At 37.8% G+C, this 25,813-nt stretch overlaps 1 protein-coding gene across 2 annotated transcripts in view; it reads right to left on the bottom strand.

The window, feature by feature from the left end:
* Nucleotides 1–2,355: 2,355 nt before the first annotated feature.
* Nucleotides 2,356–25,813, bottom strand: part of Ptc (protein patched) — a 36,938-nt gene continuing 13,480 nt past the window's right edge. Inside the window, exons 3-12 of one of the 2 annotated variants that reach the window (XM_070301721.1) lie at nucleotides 13,721–13,910; nucleotides 13,019–13,088; nucleotides 10,710–10,807; nucleotides 10,285–10,495; nucleotides 6,680–7,087; nucleotides 5,858–6,502; nucleotides 4,395–5,591; nucleotides 3,638–4,126; nucleotides 3,373–3,496; nucleotides 2,356–2,934 (exon numbers count right to left, since the gene is read on the bottom strand). In XM_070301721.1, the coding sequence (XP_070157822.1) occupies nucleotides 2,795–2,934; nucleotides 3,373–3,496; nucleotides 3,638–4,126; nucleotides 4,395–5,591; nucleotides 5,858–6,502; nucleotides 6,680–7,087; nucleotides 10,285–10,495; nucleotides 10,710–10,807; nucleotides 13,019–13,088; nucleotides 13,721–13,910 (3,572 nt within the window). In that variant the 3' untranslated portion in view covers nucleotides 2,356–2,794. The remainder of the gene's footprint in view (nucleotides 2,935–3,372; nucleotides 3,497–3,637; nucleotides 4,127–4,394; nucleotides 5,592–5,857; nucleotides 6,503–6,679; nucleotides 7,088–10,284; nucleotides 10,496–10,709; nucleotides 10,808–13,018; nucleotides 13,089–13,720; nucleotides 13,911–25,813) is intronic. The other variant, XM_070301729.1, reaches the window with a different exon arrangement.

Here is a 25,813-nt window from a genome sequence, read left to right as displayed (position 1 = left end):
CCGAGTCGTTCGCAGCATAAATGGCGCGACTTCCGGCGCGTGCTTTTAAATTCGAATCATTTCAAGTATTGCATTTGTCCAAGAAATTGCAATACAGACAGCGATTTCAGAGAAATCTTATCTTCCTTCTCAGAGTTTCTCAAGAAATACGTATTAGAATATATCTATTTAAGTTTTTCTTTCTCTCTATCGTAATATTTAAAATAATAGATTTTTTTTTAAATGAGTACAAATCGATGAAACATTATTTATATATTTTTGTAATTTATACAGAAGTATCTTTTTTCTATAATAAATTCTTGACAAAATCGAGCTTTCTTTATTAAAAATTCCAAAATATTGAAATAAAAATGTTTTTATAATTAATTTGTAACATGTTTATAATTAGTTGCAAAGATAAGAGATATTTATCTTAATGAAACTTTTTTAGTGAGTTTATGAGAAGTGAAGGCCAACATGTTTTTTAGTACAGTTTGAACATTTTTAAGGTATGTATAAAAATATACAAAGATTTTTCTTACAATGTTATTGTATTTACAAAAATTGGATTATAAATCATACAAGTAGAGGGTCGCAGTTACAAAAAAAATTCATTACATCAAAAATAATTAGATCCTTACTATGTTTGTAGTAATAGTCATGGTGCAATTTATACGTATATTAGAGGTATATTGACTATTTTTTTCCCTTCTGCGAACTTATAGAATACAACTTTATACAAAGTATATAAAAGCCGTCTCGCAGGCCGCTTTAAATACGCATCTCGAGTACTCGCATATGTATACAAAAATTGACTTGACTTAAAGAAATACTTCTCGCTTAATATATTGTACATAATTTCGCGCGTGTCACACCTTACGTGACGATGCGTGTCGCATGTATGCGTGACTATTGGTCACTAGTACTATATATATATATATATATATATATATATATATATATATATATATATATATATATATATATATACATATATATATTACACAGATTTATACACAACACATCAGAGGTATGAATCAGAATAGGAATAGGATACTCTATTAAATTAAGTACCATCATTGTACGCCGCGTACGCAACGTTGTTCTATTCTCACTTATATAAGACATAAATAAAAGTATTTTTACAAGTCAACATCAGATTCGTGCGCGAAATCGTACAAGCACCGCTTCGCACACGCATATCCGCGTGCGAAAAACACCGAGGAATATTATTATTATAAAAATAAATAATAAATAGGTCTCACACACAGAGATTCGGTATATCGCTCGTAGTCACATACACATTGCGCATTACGTATACATATACATACACATACATACACATCCTCATACATACATACATACATACATACATGCATACATACATATATAAATATGTATATATGTATATATTTTTCATTAACATCGAAAAAATAAATAATAATATCGGAAAGTTCCGTCGCATCTATAAAAAAGGCATTTTTCTTCTAAAAATATTTCGCAATTACATTTGAAGAACATCGCATATCCTAGCGGCGATAAATCTTTAATTTTTCTAATTAAAGATACCCGTAATAACACAGGTATATACAATTAAATAAGTGCTCTCTCCCAGTTAAGTATATATTTTGTAAATATTACCATACATTGGTGCCTTTCATTTACTAAATAGAGACAAAATAGATATTATCATATACTATCTATAAAAAATAAATCATTTAATGTCTTTATGTCTTTGTTGATAGTATATGATCCAAACTATTCTCTTGTCTCGCAGTGCGTAAGTCATTAATTAAATAAATTTAACTAAAATAATCTAGTAAATTTACTTATTAAAGTTGTACGCGCGCATTATTGTCATTGATAATACTATCACATATTTAATACACTGTTGAAATATTCAAATAACATGCCATTTCATTTTATTTTGCTTAGAAATTAATTTTGCGTATAGATACATAGACACAGTACATATAGATCGGGCAAAAGTTCTATATTCAACTTTGCTGGAGGAAGAGATAAAAAAGAGAGAAAATGAGGGATAGGTGAAGAATCAAAAAAGTATTTTTTTTTTTCCATTTATGTTTGTGCAATCTTTTTTTTTGTCAGAAAAAGAAATGGAATTTTTTTCTAATTTTTCCTATTCTATTCTTCAGGTTATTTCATCAATATTCAATTTATATTTTATATTTTATATATATATATATATATATATATATATATATATATATATATATATATATGCATATGTATATGTCTATGCCTATGATTTTTCTCATGATTAAAAACTTTAGTAATTTGGTTAAAAAACCGTTATAGATAGCGCAGTTTGTATATTTATAATATATGTATAAAATATAAATATGCATCCTGATCTTAAAAATTCTAATTAAATTCTATTATATTGTAATTGTATTATATTATATTGCATATATATAATTGTATAAATACAATTTTGTTTTTTATATTTCCTATAAGTGTCTGTCACTTTAAAATTCGGTATAAAAAGTATTAAACATGCGATATTAATGTTTTCCAAAAAGTACTTACATACATTGTAAAAATACAATTGTGTGTGCGTTGTAATACTTTCGTTTTTAAGATTTGAATAAGACAACTATGCTGTTGTATTACTCATATGAGAAAAAGAGAGAGAAAGAAAGAAAGAAAAAGAAACGGATAAAGGGCCGAGATAGGAGAAAGAAAAGAGGAAGAGAAGATGAAAGATTTATTAATCTATACTAGTCAGCCTTCTGTGTTTTCCCGCTTTGCATGGTACTTGAGCAGCAGCTGCTGGTCCCCTCGGTTCTTGTTATTAATGTTTTGGGTTAGAGTCTGAATCCGGCTCAGAACTGGAGCCGGAAGACTCCCCAGCATTAACGTTCGCACTGCAGCGCGAGCTCCTTCGACTACCGGTGCTAGTGTGCCGGCATTTTTCACTACGATCCACTCCGCCTATGATAATGTTGACAGACGTAAGCATATTTTATCATGATATTAAATTGGATAACTTGCAAAGCTATTATTATAATAACAAAAAAATGAGGATTAATACGTAAAGACTTATTATGAGAAAGTAGAGCGGTATTTATATCAAAGAAATCAGAAAAAAATATACATTACATAGTTTTATGAATTCTCTTTTAGAGTTTTGCAATGTTATATATTTTAGCAATGCGCGAATTTATTCTAATTTTCAAAATAAAACTTTTCTAAAAAGTTAGAATTATGGATCTCATGAAAAAGAAATTAGATCGAGCTTATTCAAAAGCGAATTCCAGTACTCGATCACAATTGTGTTAGTAAAAAAAAAGCATCTCAAGTTAGTTCCTCAGGTAAATCTCAAGGGGCATTTTTAAACATTAGAGAATTTTTTAAATTATTTATACTTACTGGTTAATGGTGTGTGAACCTCGACTTTGATGTTCGCCGTTGCGGTGACCTTGGTGGTAATGTGTGGAGTGGACGGAATCGGTGACGTTCGACTAGACCCGCTCGTGTCCGATCCGCTACAGTTCTGTTAGTCCAAGTGACAGGAGAACACGCTCGTTAGTCATGCTCGAAGAGGATGCGCGATATTACACTTTATTAGGGGAGATACGCCTCCATGCTGATTGATTTATCGCGAATCTATTATTAAAACAATTTTCTGACGTACCTGATTGCCGCACGTGGATGTGGTTTCCACCTTGAGTTCCGGTTGAACAATGATGCAAGACTCCTGCGTACTGTGCCACGAGTTAGGTTCCTCTGTGATGGTTGTGAGTGACGGCTCGGCGTGCAACCTAGCATTCTCGATTTTATGAGACCTCCTTGGCGGTGCGGGAGGCTTACATCTTCTCACAATGGGTGATGCCGGCGGGGTCGGCGTAGATATACGATCCGGATAATCGTTCGGGATCACTTCCGCTGATGGGCCGATCAGAGACAACAGAATCGGGAAGAAGAAAATACCATTTACGAGACCGACGCCGATTACGCATAATGGTATGAAGAAGAAATATTTGACTATAAAGTCAAATTCGGAGAAGGCAAGCATTGCCACCGCAAGCAACATGGTGAGCGCGCCATGGACAATCGGAGCACACATATGCTCCAGAGCTAAGCGCATTCTGCGATCTCTGCTTCCCACACTAGTGATAAAACTCTGAAAAAGATTCATGTGATATTAGCAGAAGCGATCAATAAAATATAAAGTTATTAGAGCATATTAACTAATGTGATCGTTGAAATAACGATCGCACAAAGATGTCTAAATGCATTGAGTTATATTTTCAAATCTTGAAAAAAATCATGTGATTTCTCGCTTTTGATGTTATAATCTAATATGATCGAAATAAGGAATTAGAAAGGAACATAAAGTTAAGCATAGGAAATAACACTAAACGAAGAAATTTATTTTAAATTACACTTACCAGGCAAATGTGCACTGTAAAGTGAATAGCTATGCCGACGCTGATTACTAACAGTACGGCGGGTACAGCACTCAGTTTGATGTCAAATAGACCCATGATGCCTAACAATTGTAGAACGACGGCACCTAAGGAAATGCCGACCAGCAGGGTAGCCCACATATTTAACAACAGTACCCCAACGATGATGATGCTTGTACTCAAAGCGGCCAGAAGAGCGATCCCCAAGCAGCTCCTCAGATCCATGTATTGCTCCCAGAAGAGAAACGGTATGCCGGATGGGAAATTTGGCAGGCCGCGCTCCTCGAATCTTTTGCACAGTTTCCGAATGCTACCGATCAATTCTGTAATCTGCTGCGTATCGGTGAGCTTATGAAGATTGAATGGCATCTGCGCATAAGTGAGCGGCATGCTCTTTGGGATTTTCAGCTCATGGTCGTTGGTATAGATCCACTGACGCGGTTCGGGTCGCAGATTCGCCTGTGAGGCACCATAGGCAAGCGCATCGTTAGATGCCCAGGCACTCAGATAGTTGTAGAAGGCACGCGGATTGATGATACCTTCCGAATCGACCAATCGCACTTGAGTGATCAACGTCTTATCGATCGGATTGTCCACATAGCCAGTCTGAACAAGCAGTTTATATGCCAGAATTGCTTCGTCGCTCGCATTCTTGTACCATCTCTCTTGGGTAATGCAACCATTGTTATAGTCCTTGTCAAATGCTGTTTGTAGATTTTTCAGCCAATCACGGAACAGACCAAGCCAGAACTCGGACAATCCACCGTTGTCGTTCTTGATAACGTTTTTGATCCGTACAAAGGCATCGTGATATTCGTACAATAATCGTTGATTGTTTGGGTATTCGAAGTCTCGCTCGGTGATCGCGTACATGTTATAGAAGCCAAAGTGCTTCGCCTGGGCAGCTAAAAATGCATGCTCGTTCGAGTTCTGCGGCACCAGGTCGGTCAAATCCAAGCCGTCGCGTACGCGCATCGCCTCCCATACGCTGCCAACCAACACGATGACTAAAATCATCATGCCGAATACTTTGGTGGAGGGTCGACTGATGAACGGAGCATAATGCCGGGCCGCGAGTTTTGTCAAGGAGAAACTCAGGCAGTCATCCTGGGAACAGCCGGTCAGAAAATCTTCCTCGGTGCACTGCTTTTCCAGTTCCACGTCGATATGTCCACCTATCTGCAATAATGAAGGGATATTTATAAGCATAACTCCATAATTTAATTTTTAAACACGTAAAAAAATAACATTATCATTTTTTATTGCTTTATTTTATTCGTAAAAGCGAGTTCCTTTCACTTTGTTGTATTACTAGATGATAAAATTCTTCCAATTTTTATTAATTTTTATGTTAAAACACATTTAGCTTTTCGCAACTTTTCGCTTTTAATAGAATAAGATTCAGTATACACACAATATATGCATACATGTACATCATTTCATACCCAGGATTCGTTCTGCGTGTTGTGTGATGTTAGGATCTGAGTACAAGTCTCTCGTCTTTCAGGTGGGATTGCCCTAGTGACCATTTGCTTAATCGTGCCGTTATTCTTCATCAAGTATTTGTTCTTCTTGAGATTGGGCAATGCCGGCAAACAACAACAGAGAATATCTTTCCTGCCTGAGCGTCTACGTCGCAAGTCCAGACTGACCATTGCAGGGAAGATCAGCAGCATAGCGGCCAGATTGAATAGCAGCAAGATACCGGTTTGCAGACAGAACGTTCTGAGAGCCGGGATCGGGATTATCGCCGCGGCGAAGAAGGCGGAAACATTGGTAAGACCCGTCAGCAGCACCGACAGACCGGTTCGTTTGAGAACGACTCCCGTTTGCTCGCCGCTGGGCACTTCGTTCACCGACAGCTCGGCGTACGTATGCGTCAGTAGGAACATGTCGTGTACGCCCAGACCGAGTGCGAGAAACGGCACTATCTGCGTCGTAGTGGCGTTAAACGGAATACCCAGAAGCGCGCAGAAGCCCAATCCGGCGGCTACAGTAGCGCAAATCAGCATCACGCCGGCTATTCCTACTCCGGATTGCGAGCGCACCGGATCTTTCCAACGAAGGAGGGCTATCCCGGCATATAACAGCTAGAAAAATAAAATATGGAATTAGTATATGTGTACGTTAAATACAAATAAATAAAATGAGTTAAATAATACGAAATAGTTAAATTAAACGAGTGTTTTAAGCTTCATGATATATCACAAGCGTGGTAACAGTATGATAATTATATGATTCATCAATTACAGAGTTTGATTTCTAACCATAAGCGCGCCACCGATCGCGATCTTCATGACGGACACCACGCTGTACTTCCCGAGGATGTCATTCAAAGTGGTCGTACTGAAGGCGTTCATGTTGTACGGCATCGATACGTTCATCTCCACTTGCTTCTTCACTTCGTTGCTAAACGCTCTCTGCCAAGTCTCCAGCACCTGGGCTGCCTTTTCCTGTGACCAATCGATATGATGGACTTTGTAGGTATTCGCCAGAAAATCGTACAGTTCCCGTTCGCCCATGAGCTGCACTACGGTCTGCAATGCGGCCGCACGAGTCAAATGGCCTGTCTTGTTGTGCTTGGCACCGCCGATTAGGAGTTCTTCCGGCCAATGCATGTACTTGGCCGCGAATCCGTAGCAGCCGCCTGTCAATTCGACTGCTACATCAGGTACCTATTGCAGAAAGCATTTACATAGAATGGAGATAAAACGAAAAAAATCGCCTCGAGCGAAATTAAATATTTTGACATAAAAAGAGAAATCGGACTCAAAATATAATTTTATGGAAATAAAAACAAATTAAAAATAAAGATCTTTATTTTCTGATACGTGTGATAATTAATTTATGACGCTCAAACGTGCGAGAAAAGTGCGTTTTTCAATTATTAATAGTTTTGAAAAATACGCGGCAACATAATAATTAATATTAAAAAAAAAAAACAATATATAAGATCTTTTTAAAATAAAATTTCGATCTTTCATGCGTAATTTAAATTTTAAGCCTCACGCTTAAATTAGAGCGCGTTTCTTCTTCTATCCGTCACCTTGAGAGCCCTTCTGCAACATTTTGTTTTTCATCTATGAATCTCTCGAGTGTGACCGCGAAGGCAGAATCGTGTCAAGTCACGCTAGGAATTCCTCCGGTAAAAAATTATTACAGAGACAGGGGGACAGGGGACGATTCGAGCGACGTTCTTTTCTATAGGGTAGTCAGGGTGCCGTGGACCCCACAGCGAGAAATTTTATAGAGTCCTATAAAAGGGCATACCGCGACTTTGGGCGATCTAGCAGCTTCGGATAACTTGTCCTTTATATCATGCAAGAACAGACGAACGTCCTAAGCAACGCAACAAAGAATAGAGTCTCAACAACGGAATTCTTTTGCTGTATCTGGACATCTTGAGCAAAGGTTTTCCTTCCCCAATTGTGTAGAAATACAAATGACGTCTCTCTCACTTTTCTCGAATCGAGTGTCGATCCTTTGATCGATTTTCTCTCTTTACAAAAATTTCGTGGTCGCAGCTTTTAACCGCAAGGACCGCAGCCAATAATTTATAGGCTTTGAGTTGATAAGCGATTGAAAATAAAAGGTTCTTCTCAAGAAAAAAGAAAATCAAACTTGAGAGAAATAGATAAAATCACATTCTTCAATCTCTTTTATAGATTTTACTTTTGTGATTCAATTTAAAATTTAATTACGAAAATATCTAAGATCAGAAATTGACAACTCGTGACAAATGGAAGGCTAAGAAAAACAAAAGATTTATAATTCTTATCTTACCACTCTACGTACCATATAAGAGCATATCTATATATCAATTGAATAAATACGGTACAAGCTAATATGATCAGAACGAGTCGCCCTAATCGAATTAGATGAGCGCGGTCGAGCGCCATTGCATCGGAAGTATATAAACGAAAGGTATGCTATATACATAGCAAAGACATATATATACCAAATAAAGCCTCACGATCGTCCCCACATTGCGATTCGAATCGGCTACCTCACACCTGGCCGCTGTTACGTAATTCCAGAGGAAGAAGCGTGTAGAATGTAGTCGAGTCATCGGCATGCTTTTCGTGCTTTTTACTCGTGCTCGTGACACCTTCCGGCGTATTTGAGAGAGAAACGTGTGCACGAACGCGTTTATATCTCTATTTCCAGCATCTCTATGCGTGTTTCTTCAATTTTTCATCGTTCAACAAACGTGTTGAGAAAGTTGATTTTTTTTTTTTTTTTAAGATTATCGACGAACACGAAAATTGATCTATTATTTCCATTTTAATCAGCAACGTTAATCATAAATTGATCCGCGTCAATTCCATTAAATTAGCAAGAGGGAACGCAGCGTTATACATCGATGCCAAAGCGTCTTCGAGACACCCCATGTATAGGCGGCGGAATACGGCTGATGCCGGTTCTTGACTTAAACAACGTGCCCCGCCTGCAGCTACACTCGAAATATTCCGAAGCGTATGCATGCCGCGTGGTGCCATTAAGTGCAATTACTTTAAGTACGAGAGAGCGCATATATCCGTTATGAAAATAGAAATAGATGTGTGTCTGAGAAAGACGGAGAAAGAGAAAGGGAAGCGATAAAGAGAGAGAGAGAGAGAGAGAGAGAGAGAGAGAGAGAGAGAGAGAGAGAGAACCAGGGAACGGAAAGAGGATGGGGCACGTAACTTTGCGACGTACGCACACGTGTCAGATCATGCCGGCCGGTGCGTACGTTAATGACACCGAAATGACAGCCGCGTAATGCGATGCACGTGTGTGTGTGTGTGTGTGTGTGTGTGTGTGTGTGTATGAGCGTGTGTACGTGGGATCTGCTGAACCGGGCGTGGTGCTCTCGCGACCACCGGCGTAGCGCAATAATGACGCACGTCACTCGATTTTATTATTTTAATGAACGGGGTGGGGGGGAGGGGCATCGTGTAACCCCCCCCCCCCTCCTACGCCGCGACCCACGCGACTCGCATATTTATCGGCCGTTTCGCGCGAAGAATCGTTTTTTCATTTAAACCGAGCCTCTCCCTCCCTCATCTTACTGTCTCGCGTTTGACGAACGTCCGAAAATCATCCGTTGGCGCCGATCGTCATGAATGACATTCGTTAAATTGAGAAATGCGTTTTTTTTTTTTTTTATTATTCAAGATTTATATTCTATCTCCGAAGAAAATTACAGACGATTGGATCTCGATTTAATCATTTTACTATTATTTTTTAAAGCGATGAATATTCATATTGAAAATTAAACAGATCCATGATAGATTACCAGAGAATTAACGGAAACTACAATGAAAACGATTTAGAGCAAACTATAGTCATTAGAATCGTGAGGGCAGCGACACTTCGAAATAAGAATTTTTGCGAGCAAACGAAGCGAATACACGATATCGCCAAAGGAAATTTCGATCGTAGAGACGCGCGGTTAAATATTCATCGTAGACGACGTCCGCGGAATCGCTGGTTGGACATCAAAGCGACTATCAATTCGCGGCCGTTGTGTCCGCTTCAGAATATCAAACGTTCACTCATTATTCTCAACGCGAATCGCACGCACGAATATGCCGCCGGTTGACAGTCTTTATATTATCTTGTTAGTGTTTTTTTTTTTTTTTTTTTTTTTTAACATTTTCTAATATTGTGCACACGAGCGTCTGTCTATCGAACAGCTCACAATCTTTTTATGTCCCAAATCTCGTCCCATTATCAAATTGTATGTATTTTTACGATCGATACATCTCTCGTATACTTTTCGCGCTACAACATCGTAAATTCTCCTCGAGACAAGTTTTTACGTACTTTTATCGTTCAACGGATCATTGTGCCATTCTAGCGATTGAGCGAATATGTCGATGAGTCTTACCTGTTGGGATTTTTTGTTAGGCGCGGTTTCCGGGCATTCCGGATCCGCCGGATTCAAGCAAGGCTTGCTCTGATAGCCGTTCGTTATTCCGGCCCTCTTCATGCAGTCCTCGAGAGTTTTAAAGGGGAACACGAATTGCAACTTCTTCATCTCGTCCAATATCCTTGAGGGATTAAGGTTCGTCCATTGGACAGGTTTGTTGTTCTCGCTGCTTAACCGAAAGAGAGATCTAAATTATTTCATCGGTCATTAGCCATATGTATGGTATGTGTACTCGAGACTAATTGTAAGATTTATGCGTCTAACGTAATTGATATAAATGTCGTAGAAGAAATTTAAGAAATAAATAAGATTTGATCCTCGCTTCTTTTGTCATTTATTATAAAAATAAATTATGCAAAAATTGATTTGCAATATATACTTACGGTATATGAACAGGATATTCTGGACCCAAAAGTTTGCTACCTTCCCAGAAACAATCAAGGGGTGTCATAATGGCGCAAGGTATAATACTGTCAAAGATCTGCAAATAAAAGATGAAAAACACATCAACCATTTTCTCTCTCTCTCTCTCTCTCTCAAATAGAAAGACGAACATATACTTTATAATATCGTTATTATAATTGGAATTTTAGTATCATTTTAATACCGTTATTAATTAGTCGGATCTTTAATTATTGTCTCACAGAAAAATTATATATATATTTATTTATTTAAAATGTCTAATTATAGTTTTCTTGAACTTCGTGCATTTTAAGTTGATTGACTTGATTCAGGGGAGAGAAGCTCCCTTTCTCTGTTCCGAGAAATTGGCGATCGTTTTCGTGTGGAATGACTCGAACCGCATCTGACAGCGGTATCTCAGCGGGGCGTCGGTGTCATTATTCAACGCTAATTGCTCCTTCCCTTGTCCTGTGCCCTTCGCAACCTTGCCCCACGCGTATACAATCTATACGGCGCTTGAATGTCCACGACGTAGTTGCATACCCATAAGCGGATTTGTATCGAGAGAGTGAGATAGAGGCAGATAAACGCGAAGGAGTACACAAGCGTACGGTACATAAATCTTTTCACCGAACATATTCTATATCTTTACCACGTGATTTGATATTTAGATTTGATTACCGAGCTTTAAATTTAATTCAAATAACGATTATGCTCATAAAAAAAGTTTTCTAATTTAATTTTTATTTAAAATAAAAGAAGCATAGATTTAATACAAATCTTTTACAATCTTACTTTTTTATTTCAGTTTCAAAATTTATTTAAATCAAAGTGATATTTAAAATTATTATTATTATATTATTGCTCTTGTTATTAGCAATAACACTTTCTAATTATTAATTATAACTGATTTTAATTATTGCGTGGACGATAGCAAAAAGCGATAGAGAATAGTGTCGGGCATAAAATAGGATTGACATGTTTTAGGGATGCACGGGATAAATTTGCGATTCAATCCAATTCAATTGGTATCGCCTCGCGAAAAAAAAAAAAAAACACTGCGAAAGGTAAAAGGTAATCGAATCGTCGTTCTTGATGAATGCAAATTGCAAATTTGGCGAGATCGCTTCTCAAGCGTCATTCGGGAAATGCGAGCGCGCCGAGCTGTTTAAATCAGCGCTTATAGATACAAGGTGTAATCTAAGATGATCCTATCCACAGCGCCGTCGGATGTAAGACGCGCGAGGGTTACGAAAGAACGCGGACCGCCCTATTCGAGTTTCCAGGAACCCAGAGGTGGGCCCTCGTAATGGCCTACTACCCAGAAAAACCGTGCGACGAACGTTAATGTCGGGGTCGGATATTAGTACGATCAGATTTTTTTTTTTTGTTTACCGCTCTATACGGAGAAAAATCATCTCCTCGCGCCCGCTTATATTTTTTTGTTATTGTTAAAAGAAAAACAAACTTTTTAGGCGCTTCTTTGAATCTCAGGCTGATTATATTGCGGTGTCCGGAAGCGAAAATTTCGCAAGAATTTCCTAGAATTAAATTTTTCTAACTAGAAATAAAAACTAAAATTATACGTATCGTGTGTCATGTGTTGAGAAGAGGATTTCTCTCTCTCTCAGTCATAAATGAGAATTTTGGCAGCCCATAAGAAAACATTTCTCTCGCGCGAAACACGTTTATAATGACCCAGAAGCGAGACATTGGTGCGTTCTCATGATGAAATCTCCAGATTCGAGTTTTTCCTCTCAAAATGCCTTCACCGCGATTCTTTTTAACGCGTTTTACGCGTTTAGTTGCGTGTGAAGGAATGTGAAAACGAGCACATATTTTATTTCGATGACCACTGAATATAGAGTCGTCAGAAATTTTTAATAATTTTTCTTTAAGAAAACTATTACAAGATCACGTTAATTCTTATTTGTATTAACATATAATATATATATAGTATTAACTGAGCTGTCGATTGATATAAATTCTATTAAGAGATAACAATTTGCGTTACAATTAATCAAAGTTCAAACTAATACAATTAATAATCATAATACAATTATCAATTGTACTCGAAGGTTTCACTATTTCTTAGCAACAGCTATATCGATACTTTATTAACACATGTCACGTACGTGTCACGTGCGCGCGCTGATACCTTCGCTAGGGGTCTAATGGGATCCCGGGAGACGGTGCGTAAACACGCGTTCGCGCGCGCCATTCATGCTATACGTGCGCGCGTCTGCGCGGTTGCGTATGTGCGTCGTGTATACACGCACGTTTGAATTACCTGATCGATGTAGTGCAGGTCGAAGTTGGGTATGCTCGGCGCGTAACACAAGTCCTTCAGCCTCCACGTGCTGCAAATGACACACACATTCGCGTGACTTCGTTTCACTTCAGTTTCGAATAAAAACAAGATTGCGCGATTACAAGCGAGAATTTAAAACTTTATCAATGTGTAATACATTTGTGAAACAATTTATGCATGAAAAATGAATATCAATAAGTAACCGATACTAAATGAATATTAATAATTGATAAATTATACCGGATTATACTCGAAGCGTGCGATGAACCGCAGAGAGCAATATACTCGGATAGATTGACGGTATACAACCGGGAGATTGACAATCTTATATATGAAAAGATATATCGAATACGTAAAATAAAATTTTTCTTCGTGACATGACTGACGAGTGTTCGAGAGAAAATCATATTTGAAAATTACAGAGTCGATAATATCGCTTGAGAAAATATATTACTCTCATTATTATTTTAATAAATATATCTTCGACTTGGTTTTTCACGTGGAATTTCTTCTCTTTTTTTTTCCAGTTTGTATCACTGATAATGGCGTCACTATTTTGCGCAATCCCTTTCGCGTGGAAATTAAAATACTGCCGAATAGCCTAGTATGTATATCTCTCTCCCGAATTAACTTTGTTCTCGAATCGAGACGCTCCTTTTTCGCGCGGAAAAGAGGACTCACATGTCGAACAGGTGCACCGTAACTTGCGTCGCGGCCTTCAGGACGGCCAAATGTTCGTCGAGCGCAGTCGGATGCAGGATATTCACTCCGGGGTGCTTCGGCGTCTGGATGACGAGTTGGTGCGTCGAAGGGGCAGCCTCGCCGAGCGCTTCCGAGGCGTAGATCAGCTCCTTTTCTAGTCTTCCACCCTCTGCAAGTAAAGCGAGCGAGTGATTCAAGAGAATTGCAATTTTGCAATCGCCTGAAAAAGTTAATGGATATTATACACATCGACAAGGGGACATAGTTTATATTGAGCAGTGATTTATATTAATTGTTTCTCTGTCACAACACGATGCACTTTCTTTCATCCTTTATTTAAGTTATTCGATTAACAACCGTTATGTGACGGATGTTCTTCTTTTCTTGGAACTAACAGAATCGTCCTTGTGGATTCTTCCCGATGATGAAGAACGAGATCAGCGATATATATGTGTGCAAAATGTAGCTTTTACGAGAAGGGCTTTTAACGAGAAGATCAAAAAGGGGGAAAAGTGAAAAATTTACGTGGCCCTTCAGTCGAACGACTTTATAATCGGTCTTCCAGCGGACGATATTTGCGGCCAGCGCAATTCTCCGAAGGGAAACATCGGCCGAAGCGGTGTCGTAACGTATCTCCTCGCGTCTTTGTACCGACGCAAAAATTCCTGGCAGTCTACTAATAAAACATTCCCAGAAACGATCGTGAAAATAGTGGTCTAAAGTACGGCGAGAGAAGACGGATTCGCGCAATCCGAGACTGCCATAGATCGTCCCGGTCTATCCGGTGCTCGTGTTGTTTTCCTTATACATATGTGATTACAGATCGGTTCCATATATTTAAAATGTCAGCGATATAAAATACGAGTAAATAATAGCATGTGAAACTAATCCATTTCGAAGTATGATGCGAGAAGCGGAAAGAAATTTATACGATTCTTTGGTTCTGACGATTCTCTGAAGAGAAAACTTCCGGAATAACACAAGGGAAACAGCTTTAACTTTAGGAAAAAAATACATCGGAGTGCTCTCGTATTACAGCTGCTCTTCTTTCAAAAAAAAAAAAAAAAAAAAAAAACACGACGTCTCTCTCGCGAGAGAGACGTTATTTTTCCCTCGAAAGTATACGCGCGCGTACGTACGAGCATCTCTCTCATCCAGGACGGGGATCTCCTCTTCTTTTCTCGCTCGTCTTTTTTTTTCTCTTTCTTTTTACAAGCGATTTGAAAAAGCCGGAGACACGCGAAGCCCGCGGAGAGTCGTCGTTTTTACGGGAAACGACGAGACGCGCACGCTGCGCGATTTAAAGAAGTTATACACCGTATATACAATATATGAGCAATAGTAATGGACGAGGAGCATACGAGGATGATGGCCGTTGCGCGCGCGCGCGAGTACCCTGGGGTACCCTGGTATCCCACCTAGTCAGATTTCACCGTCAAAAATGCCGACGGCGTATTTGCTCGTTCCGCCACGACGCGGTCGCCGTGGACCACCCGTATTGCTCGCCGCGCCAAAGTGGTTCTCAAACGATGATTTTGCGGAAATCATCTCGCGGAACGCGGACGCAAAGTTGCGATGATAAAGGCTTCCCAATTACACAGCGGTAGGTTTTTTTCACATTTCAAGATGATTGGAAAATCGATTGATTCGGAACCGCGATTGGACGAATATATGTAGAAAAATATGTAGAAATATAAATACGAAAGAAAGACAAGAATGAATTATTTTTTACCAACGTGAGGATTATAAGATTTCGTTATTTTAAATGACAAAAGAAATCAATTGCACAATTTATTATTTGATTTGTTAAAAAGAAAAAAGATATATTATGTGATTATATTACAATTTTGCAGGTTAGGTACGCAACGAAGTTATTTTTTATTTAAGAGAATAATTCAATATATTTAACACCGATTGAATTAAAGATCCTAAAATATGTTACAATTGATTTAAAATTAAAGAAAGATGAAGAGTAAGAGTTATTTACAAAAATCGAGATGCAAAATTATATCAAATTAATATAATAATAGCTAATAATAAAATAATTAAAAGTTTTATATAAATATAATTTCATATTATGGTATAAATATTCCATATCTCACAAAATAATTGCAGTAAAGAATCTGAAGAAGAAGATAAGTACCGATTATGAAATTTAGACATTTTCTTTTATCCTGTTTACATCCGGCGGAGGAGCTCTTGAATACCCTTCGTTCTCTATATAAAGGAACGATAATAAGGGTACTGGAAAGAAAACGGATCTCCGGATTAATTTCTTTCAAGTTTGAATTATTTATTGTCCGTTTATCCGTGAACAATTATATTTTTTCAATCATAATAATATCTTTTTAGTTATGATATATATATATATATATATATATATATATATATATATATTGTATATGTATCGAGAGAAAATTAATTTTTCTTAAAATCATGTTTACATTTAGCGGGATTTGTTTCTGCAGTTTGCGATTCGCGTTGTCATACGGTTTTAGATAAAAATTGTTAAATAATAAATTGATGCGAAAGGTGATTTGTGTGATCTGTCCTTCTATTAAATTCTATTATAGATAACAGCAACAAGTTTCTCTAAAGGAGAATCACATACGCTCTAAAAGTACATTCTTTTCCAAAAATACAGAAGTTCTATCAAAATCATTAATAACAATTTCAATATTAAAAATTAACTTCGAAACTGCATAAATATATATTTTCAGTTTTATTCGTTCAGTAATATGAGAAATTACGTTCAAAGCTAATGATATATATATATATATCAGCTTTTACTGTTTAACGTATGACAAATATTTCCATCATTTTAATAGATTCTGTCACTCACGTAATAACTTTCGCGACATAACGTGTCGCGATGACAGCGAGCTCGTGAGTTTGTGAATCGGCCTGTAGAATGCGGCCAAGCACCGAGCGTAATAAAGACACTACTCTCTGCTCTACGAAGCAAGAAACGTGTGGCTTAACGGTGGAAAGCCGGGTAGAAAAACAAGGAGAGACAAAATATATGTGTGTGTGTGTGTGTGTGAGGGAGGGAGGGAGGGAGGGAGATAATAAAAAAAAAGCAGCATCGACGGAGATGCTTAGAGGAAGGGGGGGGGGGAGTGGGAGAGACTAGCACGCAGAAAGAGAGAAACAGAGAGGAAACGAGATGAGGGAGGGAGGGAGGGAGGGGGAGAGAAAGAAAGAGAGAAGGAGATGGAGAGAACACCGGGCTTGATTTATCGACGAGACGTCTCTGTAATTATTTCTCCGTCCCTGTCTCGTTCATGGGAAAGAAGGAGGGTTGGGGAGGGGAGGGGAGGGGGAAAGGGGTGAGCGGCAAATCGCGTTCCTCCCATCCCATCGTCTATCTGCACCCTTCCGGCTACCGTGATCGCGGGCCTCTCTCCGGGGCACTCTTGAATGACCGCGTCCGTCTTTCAGCTCGATCGGCGCGCCTCTCATTCACCATTCTTCTCCTATTGTTTCCGCAAACTTCCCGTATCCCGGAGAGGATGGGAGGGGAGAGAGACATCTTGGGCGACAAAGTCCCGATTTCCCGCGATGTCCCCCCTTTATTCTCTTTCGCAGCGCGGGCACAAGAGTCTTGGGGATCTCTCGTTCCTTTCTTCAAGAAAGTTCTCTCTCTCTCTCTCTTTCTTTCTCTTTCAGGATCAGATCGGGAGGTCAGTCATCGACGTTAATGCGATATCGTGGAGTCTAACGATCGCAACTTCCAATTGCCGTACGGGAAAGAGCTCTATTAGGTCGGGAATAACGATTCCCAGCTCGATCACCGGGATTGCGAGATCGATGTGTGTGCGAGATCGAAGGTTTCTGAAAGTTCTCCAGGAAGAGGATAACGAGAGCGCCGTTCTCTATGTTTCTTAAAGAGAGGCTCGCGTGAGCAACGATGAAGAGAGGGGAAGCAGGTGTACGCAGATTCCCCTTTCGTTTATATATGTATACTTGGAGATTTTTTTCTTTTCTCATCTTCTCTCTCATTTCTCTTGTCCCGTTGTGCTAATCAATTTAAATCGATATTGCTCGAATTGATACAATCGTCAGTTTAGCTGCCTCATTTATTTCATTAAATAACATTTAAGAACGTTCCGAAAATTGAAACTTTTGCGAAACATATCGCCGTATGTCGATTAATATAAACAATTTTTGATTTGCAATTTTTTTTTCTTATTCCATGCATTATTAAAATTACAATTGGATATTTGAATATTTACTATAAAAATAAAAATTTGCAAAAATTTTTTTATTCTCAATTTCTTCACGAAATCTCTTCGTGTGCGAATGAGAAAAATCCAAAAGTCACTATATCTTTGCTAATTATTAATCGTATTTATTTTTCAAAAAAATCAAAAAAGTAAAAGCCGCTCGAATGAAAACAATTCCAATAAGTGCAATGTCGGAAACTACGAGTAATAAGAATTTTTAATATGAGGAGAACGAGATTGTTATCTCAATTATTTATTTCAGATCGATCGATGTGTGGTTCCTCAGATCAGAGTCGGATCTATTCATCTTCGGTCGGCGCGTAAGCGCGGACAGCTTTATGGCGTGTGAAAACGTAAGAACCACGTGGCCGCAGCCTCGTTAGGGGTCCTTGTTCCTGCGACACGCCTCGGCTGGCTGTTGCCGCGTTTCGAGTCCTCCGGAGGAAATGCTTAGAAATTCCTACGCGAGAAGTGCCCGCCCGCTTTCCTTTTCGTGAGATTAATGGGCGGTTCCTCGAGGCGTACAATTTCTCGTTTCCTGTATAACGAAATTCCGTCGAATATCGGTCAGCGAAGAAAAATCGTAAGATACGATCCCCAAATTTATAAATCTCATTAATTAAGATAATTATCGGACAAAGAGATCTATCTTGATCTATTTTATTCGATTTTTCGCGCGTCTCCAATTTTAGGGAAGTATTTAAACTAGTTGCATTAATTATTCTTCACTAATAATAAATCGTTACTAATTTACTTAAAATGTTGGCATTATAATAGTTTGTCTCTTTTTAAAAATATACGTTGTTTAAATTATTCGTAAAAATATTAATATATAATTTATTTTATAATACACTGTGATGATGATTTATATGACTTGGAATATATTAACACAAGATATTAAACAATCGAGACTACCGTACTTAAAATTCTTACACTAGCCATAATCGTCAAATGCATGAAATGATTAACCATGCGAATTATAATATAGCCAGAAAAAAAAAGACAAGAAAAAAACATTTTATAGCTACACGTTCAACGTAACATGAAACGGAAAATGTACTTGTAGCATTCCTGTAACCGCGCAAACATAATTCAAATGTAAGTAAATTTTATACGCATATATATAGGATAAATCGCGTAATTCAAACCTGATTATTTATGATTGTTTCAAAAGTCATTAGATTTTGAAAATTCGCAAGCACGTAATCATATTATTCCTCATGCGTGAGAAATTTGCAAGCCGCGATTTTGGCGAAAAAAATGGATGTACATAAATAAAAAAAATTATATATATATAAAATTATTATATACACGAATGTAACTATTATATATTATAACTAAACAATTCGCAACAAAGCAAATAAGATTCCAAAAAAAAAAAAAAAATTTCCTCAATTATTTCCCGTTGCATTACGGATAGCAAATCGGTCCTTTCTCCCTCCCTGTATCTTTCCTCTTTGGACTCTTGTGGCCGCGAATCTCTTCCGCAGCCAGATGAGAGTCACTGGGAATGGATGGGGCTCGGTTCCGGTGAATGGTCGCGGTGGGTGGCCCGGTGGGCTCTCTCCCGTACGCCAGGCCAACCCAGCCAGCCAGCCAAGCAGCGGTGGGGCCTGCGTGCCTGAGCCGAGTCTCTCGTCTCTCGGATCTTCTCTCCGGAGAGTCGAGCCGTGTCGGAGTCGACCGGGAGAGTCAGCTTCGTCGCGGGGCCCGGTGCTCGCCCCCTTTGCCGATCGACCCCTTCCGCGCCAAACGCTCGCGATCGTCGTCGCTCGCATCTCCGCCGCTCTCTCGGTCTCGACACTCCGTCAGGAATAGTCGGTTAAAGGGGCCACGGGAGAGTTCCTATACCGAGTAAGCTGGCTCCATCCTATCCCGATACACTTCCTTTCTCCTTCCCGCATGACACCTCTCTACTATCCGTCATCAGCGCGCATCAATCCCACACACAGTACCGGCCATTCATCCGCGAATTCATTTCGCGGAAAATTCGACGAATCTTACGGCGAAAGAGATTTGTTTCGTCTCGAAAATATTTAGTCCAGATCGTTTTCGAAGGAGTTTATAAAACATAGAGATAACTTAAAACAAACAAATATACAAAGTACTTTTCTGAGGGCGCGAAGAAACGAGAGCGCCTACACTGCGATTTTAAAGATACGACGGTTGATGAGGAAAGAAAAGAAGAAATGATCAAAAATTCTAAATGAGTTATTTGAAAATATCAAGATACGCATTTTCACATCCTGATAACTGACAATGAAACCAATTCGTCGACCTATGGTATGATGCAATTGAAAAAAATCATGCAAGTTTAAAACAGAGACAAGAAATCGCGAAATCTCAATTTTCCAAACGCGAACTTAAAAAAAAAAAAAAAAAAAACTTGTATTATTCTGTAATTTTGATTTTTTTTTCTTTTTTTGTTTCATATACAATCTCTTCTTGTCTTGAGTTATCTCATCAATAACGAGCCCGCATACGCAAGATCGAGTTGAATGGATTATAATAAATACCGGCCGCTGATAACGGTCTTTTCTGCGTATGAAACTTTAATTTCGCATTTCTCCCTCACATATATACACACACACACACACACATGCAGCGCATCGTATATAGATCGTTTCTTAAAAATTTTTAATTAGGTTATCAATTTATTTGTATTAAGGTCAGTTTTTATTTATGCGATTGCCGTATTATATATTCGTCTTTTGCTTTCATTAAATGCTATAAATGTTTGAGCATGATGGCAATTATTATTAAAGAAATTCGCAAATGGCATTATATGTTGTATCTACATAATTATTATTTCAAACGAAAATAAATTTGTTTATTTTGATGATTTCTTAGATATTAATCTTGTATTTCTTAACGGATGGATAAACAACTCCCGCTGTGTTCAAGGATGATTTACGTTATCCTACAATAGACGATGGCGAATTGTAATCCCATTGGAAAACCTAAGAGGATTACGCTCGAATAGCAAACTTTCAAAAATATTACTAAACGTTATGATAAATGTTATGAGCCGAGTCAATTATAAACGTCTGATCAAAGTGCGAAGAGATAGAAATTCGATAAATTATGTGTACTTATTAGATCAATTCACCTTAATCGGATACATATGTCTACCATTCTTATCTACTTCATCTACAAGAGATCAATGGAATATATTAAACACAGACAAGATTCTACACCAAGAATAAAATTAGATAAAGCAACTAAATAACGAACGGATATTATTAAAATTGCAAATTATATAAATAAAAAAACATCGATTTATATTATTAATTAATCACGCCGTAGAAAATGATAATTTATCAAAGATCAGAAACCGTACCCTCATCAATTTGATGCACTTGGAACGACCTGTACAGGGCCAAGGAGGCCGCCTTGTCGCGTTAGTGCGACAAGGACGGACGGAGGACGAAAGCAAAGCACGACCGTGCACGAGAGGGCCGCGGTCCGAGTGCTTACATCTTCATTAGGCCTCCATGCCTTCCAGTGGGCGAGAGAGAGAGAGAGAGAGAGGTGAGAGAGGCAGGGACGATCTTCGAGGGAGATCGAGAGAAAGAGAGGAGAAACCGAGAAAAAGAAGAAGGCCGGCGAGAGTGAGTTGGAAGAGACCGTCGTCCAAAGACCCACCAGGAATCTGTTGTTGTTGCACCGACGGACGAACGGACGGACGGACGGCGGATCGACCGTATAAACAGAGGATCTCATCTTCTGTTTACTCGCGATACATTGTTGCACGCGCGTGGACCGCTACACGCGCGTGCGTGCGCGCGCGCGCGCGCGACGATATCGCGCGTATGTACATGGAAAGTTAGTTGGCTACGTAATATACGCAAACTGTCTACTCTCTACCGTGTTTTTCGAGACGTAATTGGATGCAATTAGACGATAATTAACAAATTCCCGATTTTGTAATACATTAATGGAAGCGATCGCTGAAAACCAATTGTCGCACATATCGGAGACGGATAATTTCCTTTTATCCGGTATCTTGTATTTTTGAATTTAACCTTCTTCGAATGCGAGATGGGGATTGTAAAGATGAAAGTGTACGCTATATAGGACACCCTGTATGTACCCGAGCGCGCCGATATGCGAATAATTTTGTTCGGCGCGGCGTGTCGAGTCGCTTCGCTGTGTAATTTCTTCACATCGGCTCTAATTCTGGATTAAGTCATATATTAAAGCGCTCGAGAGACGAGACCGGTTGACGAGTGTGTCTCCTAGTTTTCTCATTTCGATCTTGCGTCCTGTGGTTAGCGGCAGCGAATGCAAATTATGCCCTAATGAATGTGTTATGAGAGATGTCTGTAATGAATGTGTTATGAAGAAATTGTAATTTATAGGCTGTAATCTTTCCGCGTTGCTACAATAAGTTCTCTCTGTACAAGACGACGAGTTTACAAAGAAGAGAGATGTTTACCATGTAAAAGAAAATCAATTACGTAATGGACGGTAATATCAAGAAAGGGAATATAAAATATAATTACTAAACATTTACTTGCTTCTCTCTGATTACCTTTACCACTTTGAATTTCACTCTCTCTCTCTTAATATATAATGTTTTTAAATATTTATATTTATATTTAGAAAAAAAAAATTATTTGATCCGCATGAATGATATTTTACATGTTACGATTTTAATTCGCCTCTGTGACATTTTTAAATAACAAAATAGATATAAGGTAAATAATGATCTTAATCTTTATCTAAATAATAAAATCGAAAATCGGAACGTGACATTCGTTAAATTCGGATCCTTAATGAATAAGACGTGCTGTAAGAGTAATTCAAAATAAGAATATATTTATATAAATAATTTATTAATTTTTACCTCACACAAGATATTAAATTTTGATCTTTTTTAAAAAGGAAAAATGAATCTTTCTTGAAACGTCCTGTACGTATTGTTGCCCTCTTACCCGAGATGGAGGTAAAATAAACTATTCTCGTCTTTTTCCACCGCACTCTTCTTCAGTCTGCTCTCTGTGAATGCTAAACGCTTCCCGCCACACGCAGTTGTCCGAATGAAGAAAAAGAAGAAAACGGATATATTAGCGCGTGTGCCATTCACGTTTCTGCTTAACCTTCCGGCAATCGCGTTTGTGTATTGTGAAATTCACGAATTTCACGTTTCAGACGAAACAAGAATATTCTTTTATATTAAATATTTCGCGTAGCGTGACACATTTATTATTTTCAGTATTCCATTTTTTTATGACGCAACACAATAGAAATATTGAATTTTAATAGAAAACGATACACGCGACTTTCTTTCATTTTCAGAATATTTTTTTCCCCCTTTTTTATCTTTCTATTTTTTTTCTTTTTTTGCTTCCTCATAGAGGAAGATTTGTTTTCGTGACAAAATTTTTTTTCGAGTTTTCTTTGCCAATGTGTTTAGAATGTTTTAAAACGTCGAAAAATCATATGTATGTATATGTGTGTGTGTGTGTGTGTGTGTACACACAATATATTGTACAACCTCTAATTTTCGCAATTTTTGAGATATCGGGTTAAATTTTTTTTACATGGACAGAGTATCATTCAAGGATGGTTGGTGTTGAATTTGATGAGAATCGATGAAAAGGTTCATTTTTTATAAAATTTTTAATGTTTTGAGAAATGTCTATATACATTGTAACTTTCGCAAATTTTGAGATATCAGATTAAACTTTTTTAGATGAATAAAGTATTATTAAAGGATGGTTGCTACTGAATTTGGTGAGTATCGGTGAAAGGGTGCATTTTTTATAAAATTTTGAATTTTTTGAGAAATGTCTGTACACGCTGTAACTTTCGGAAAATTTGAGATTTCGGATTAAATTTTTTTACATGAATAGAGTCTTATTAAAGGATGATTGGTACTGAATTTGGTGAGTATCGGTGAAAGGGCGCATTTTTTATAAAATTTTGAATTTTTTGAGAAATGTCTGTACACGCTGTAACTTTCGGAAAATTTGAGATTTCGGATTAAATTTTTTTATATGAATAGAGTCTTATTAAAAGATGATTGGTACTGAATTTGATGAGTATCGGTGAAAGGGGTCATTTTTTATAAAATTTTGAATTTTTTGAGAAATGTTTGTATCCTAACTTTCGCAAATTTTAAGATATCAAGTTAAATGTAAGAACATGAATAGAGTATCATTAAAGAATGGTTGGTAATTATAACGTAAATGTATAATCTATAACGATTATATAAAAATAAAAAAAGTGTGTAAATTAAAAAATAGCATATCGCTTCATCTTTTTATTTCGTTCACAAAGCTTCCTCTATGAGGAACCAAAAATTGAAAAAACCTGATGCTTAAAGCAGCTTAAGCTTTGTAAAATAAAATAATGAGAAAGCAATGTGCAAGTTTCTAATTTGTACAAATCTACTTGTTTCTTTTTGCTTTACTATGACTTTCGTCGATCTTATAGAAACGGTATTGTATTTTTCGCTGTAACATCAATAACCTGGACTGCGCCCGTTTCTCTCACATCGAGAACAGTAGAAAGAATTCGGAACGAAAGGAAGTGCTCGTATAGATATAGGTATACGAGTGAGCAGGTGATCGAAAGCCGATACTTCGCGCTTTGCAGCACCGGATGTTGCAGTTGCATTCACTGATCTCGTTGTTCAGCTCCCTCGCTCCCTGTCAGACGATTACGAAATGTTTCGATGTGAGTGCTCCTTCACGATTACAAATTCTCTCTTTTCGTACATACATCTCGAAAAAATTGCGATTTTTTTCCGACCCCATTATACAACTCGAAATTAGATATCTATGTATTATCTACGATTATGTTATCTTATATATATATATATATATATATATTTAGTCTACTATATTTTTTTCGAGGATACTAATAAAATGTAGAAATATTTTACTTACGAAAATTTAGATGATATATGCGCGGCAAAAGTGGTATATCGACTCTTTTGCGATAATATTATCTGAATTGTGTGAAAGTTTAACGATGTCTCCCGCTTGAGGGTCAGGCACATTCCTGTGGGGGAGTACGTCTCGTCTGTCGCGCTTGGATTATTTACCGAGATACCGATGAAGAGAAGTAGTGGAAGAATTACGCGACGCGCGAACGCGACGTTAAATGGGATACAGCACCTCCAGCAAAGGCAGAGTCCGGTGCTACGAGACGTACGCGCGCTCGCTCGCCTCTACCCGATACCGGATATCCGTGAGGTGACTTGCGTCGTCGTATACATTCGGTCGAAACATATGCGGGCGCAGTCTTCTCATTGTCAGAAGGGCCGATCGAGCGCCACGAGTCGCGCGCGTCCGGGATAGGTGACGACGACGATTGGCCCCCTTTCGTAAAGAGATCGAGGGATGATTTAAATTGCTACCGTACAACGAAAAATGATTAACTCTTCGAGCGTGTGCAAAATATTATTTTCTTGACGTCGATTTTACGTACTATTATCGAAATGTTTAATTGTCTTATTGTTAAAGAACATTGTATCTCTATATTTGAGATCATTGATTTGTGACGCGATTTTAAATCATTAAAATTTGTAAAGTATTATACAATATATATGATTCTAAATATATCACATATGTTGCACCTTGTGTAAAAAATTCTAAGACACCACACTTTGCTTTGACAGAATATATTTTCTCATTTCAATACTTCTTCGAGGAAAATATTGTATATTTTTAAACTGTCTCTTAAATATTAAATCTCTATTTGAGGATTAAATTTAATTAGAAATAAATACGTATTGCTGCCAAGTTGCACGATACACGATTCTATGTTATTTTATGTTATTTTTGAAAAAATAAGTTATACACAACACAGAATGATATAAGTACACACGCATATG

This window comes from Polyergus mexicanus, unplaced genomic scaffold (genome assembly GCF_030449975.1).
Source record: "Polyergus mexicanus isolate NDT 795.1 unplaced genomic scaffold, iyPolMexi1.0 SCAF_1, whole genome shotgun sequence".
Lineage (NCBI taxonomy): Eukaryota > Metazoa > Arthropoda > Insecta > Hymenoptera > Formicidae > Polyergus > Polyergus mexicanus.
Note: the sequence above shows the minus strand (reverse complement) of the source record. Positions and strands in the feature narration are given on the sequence as shown.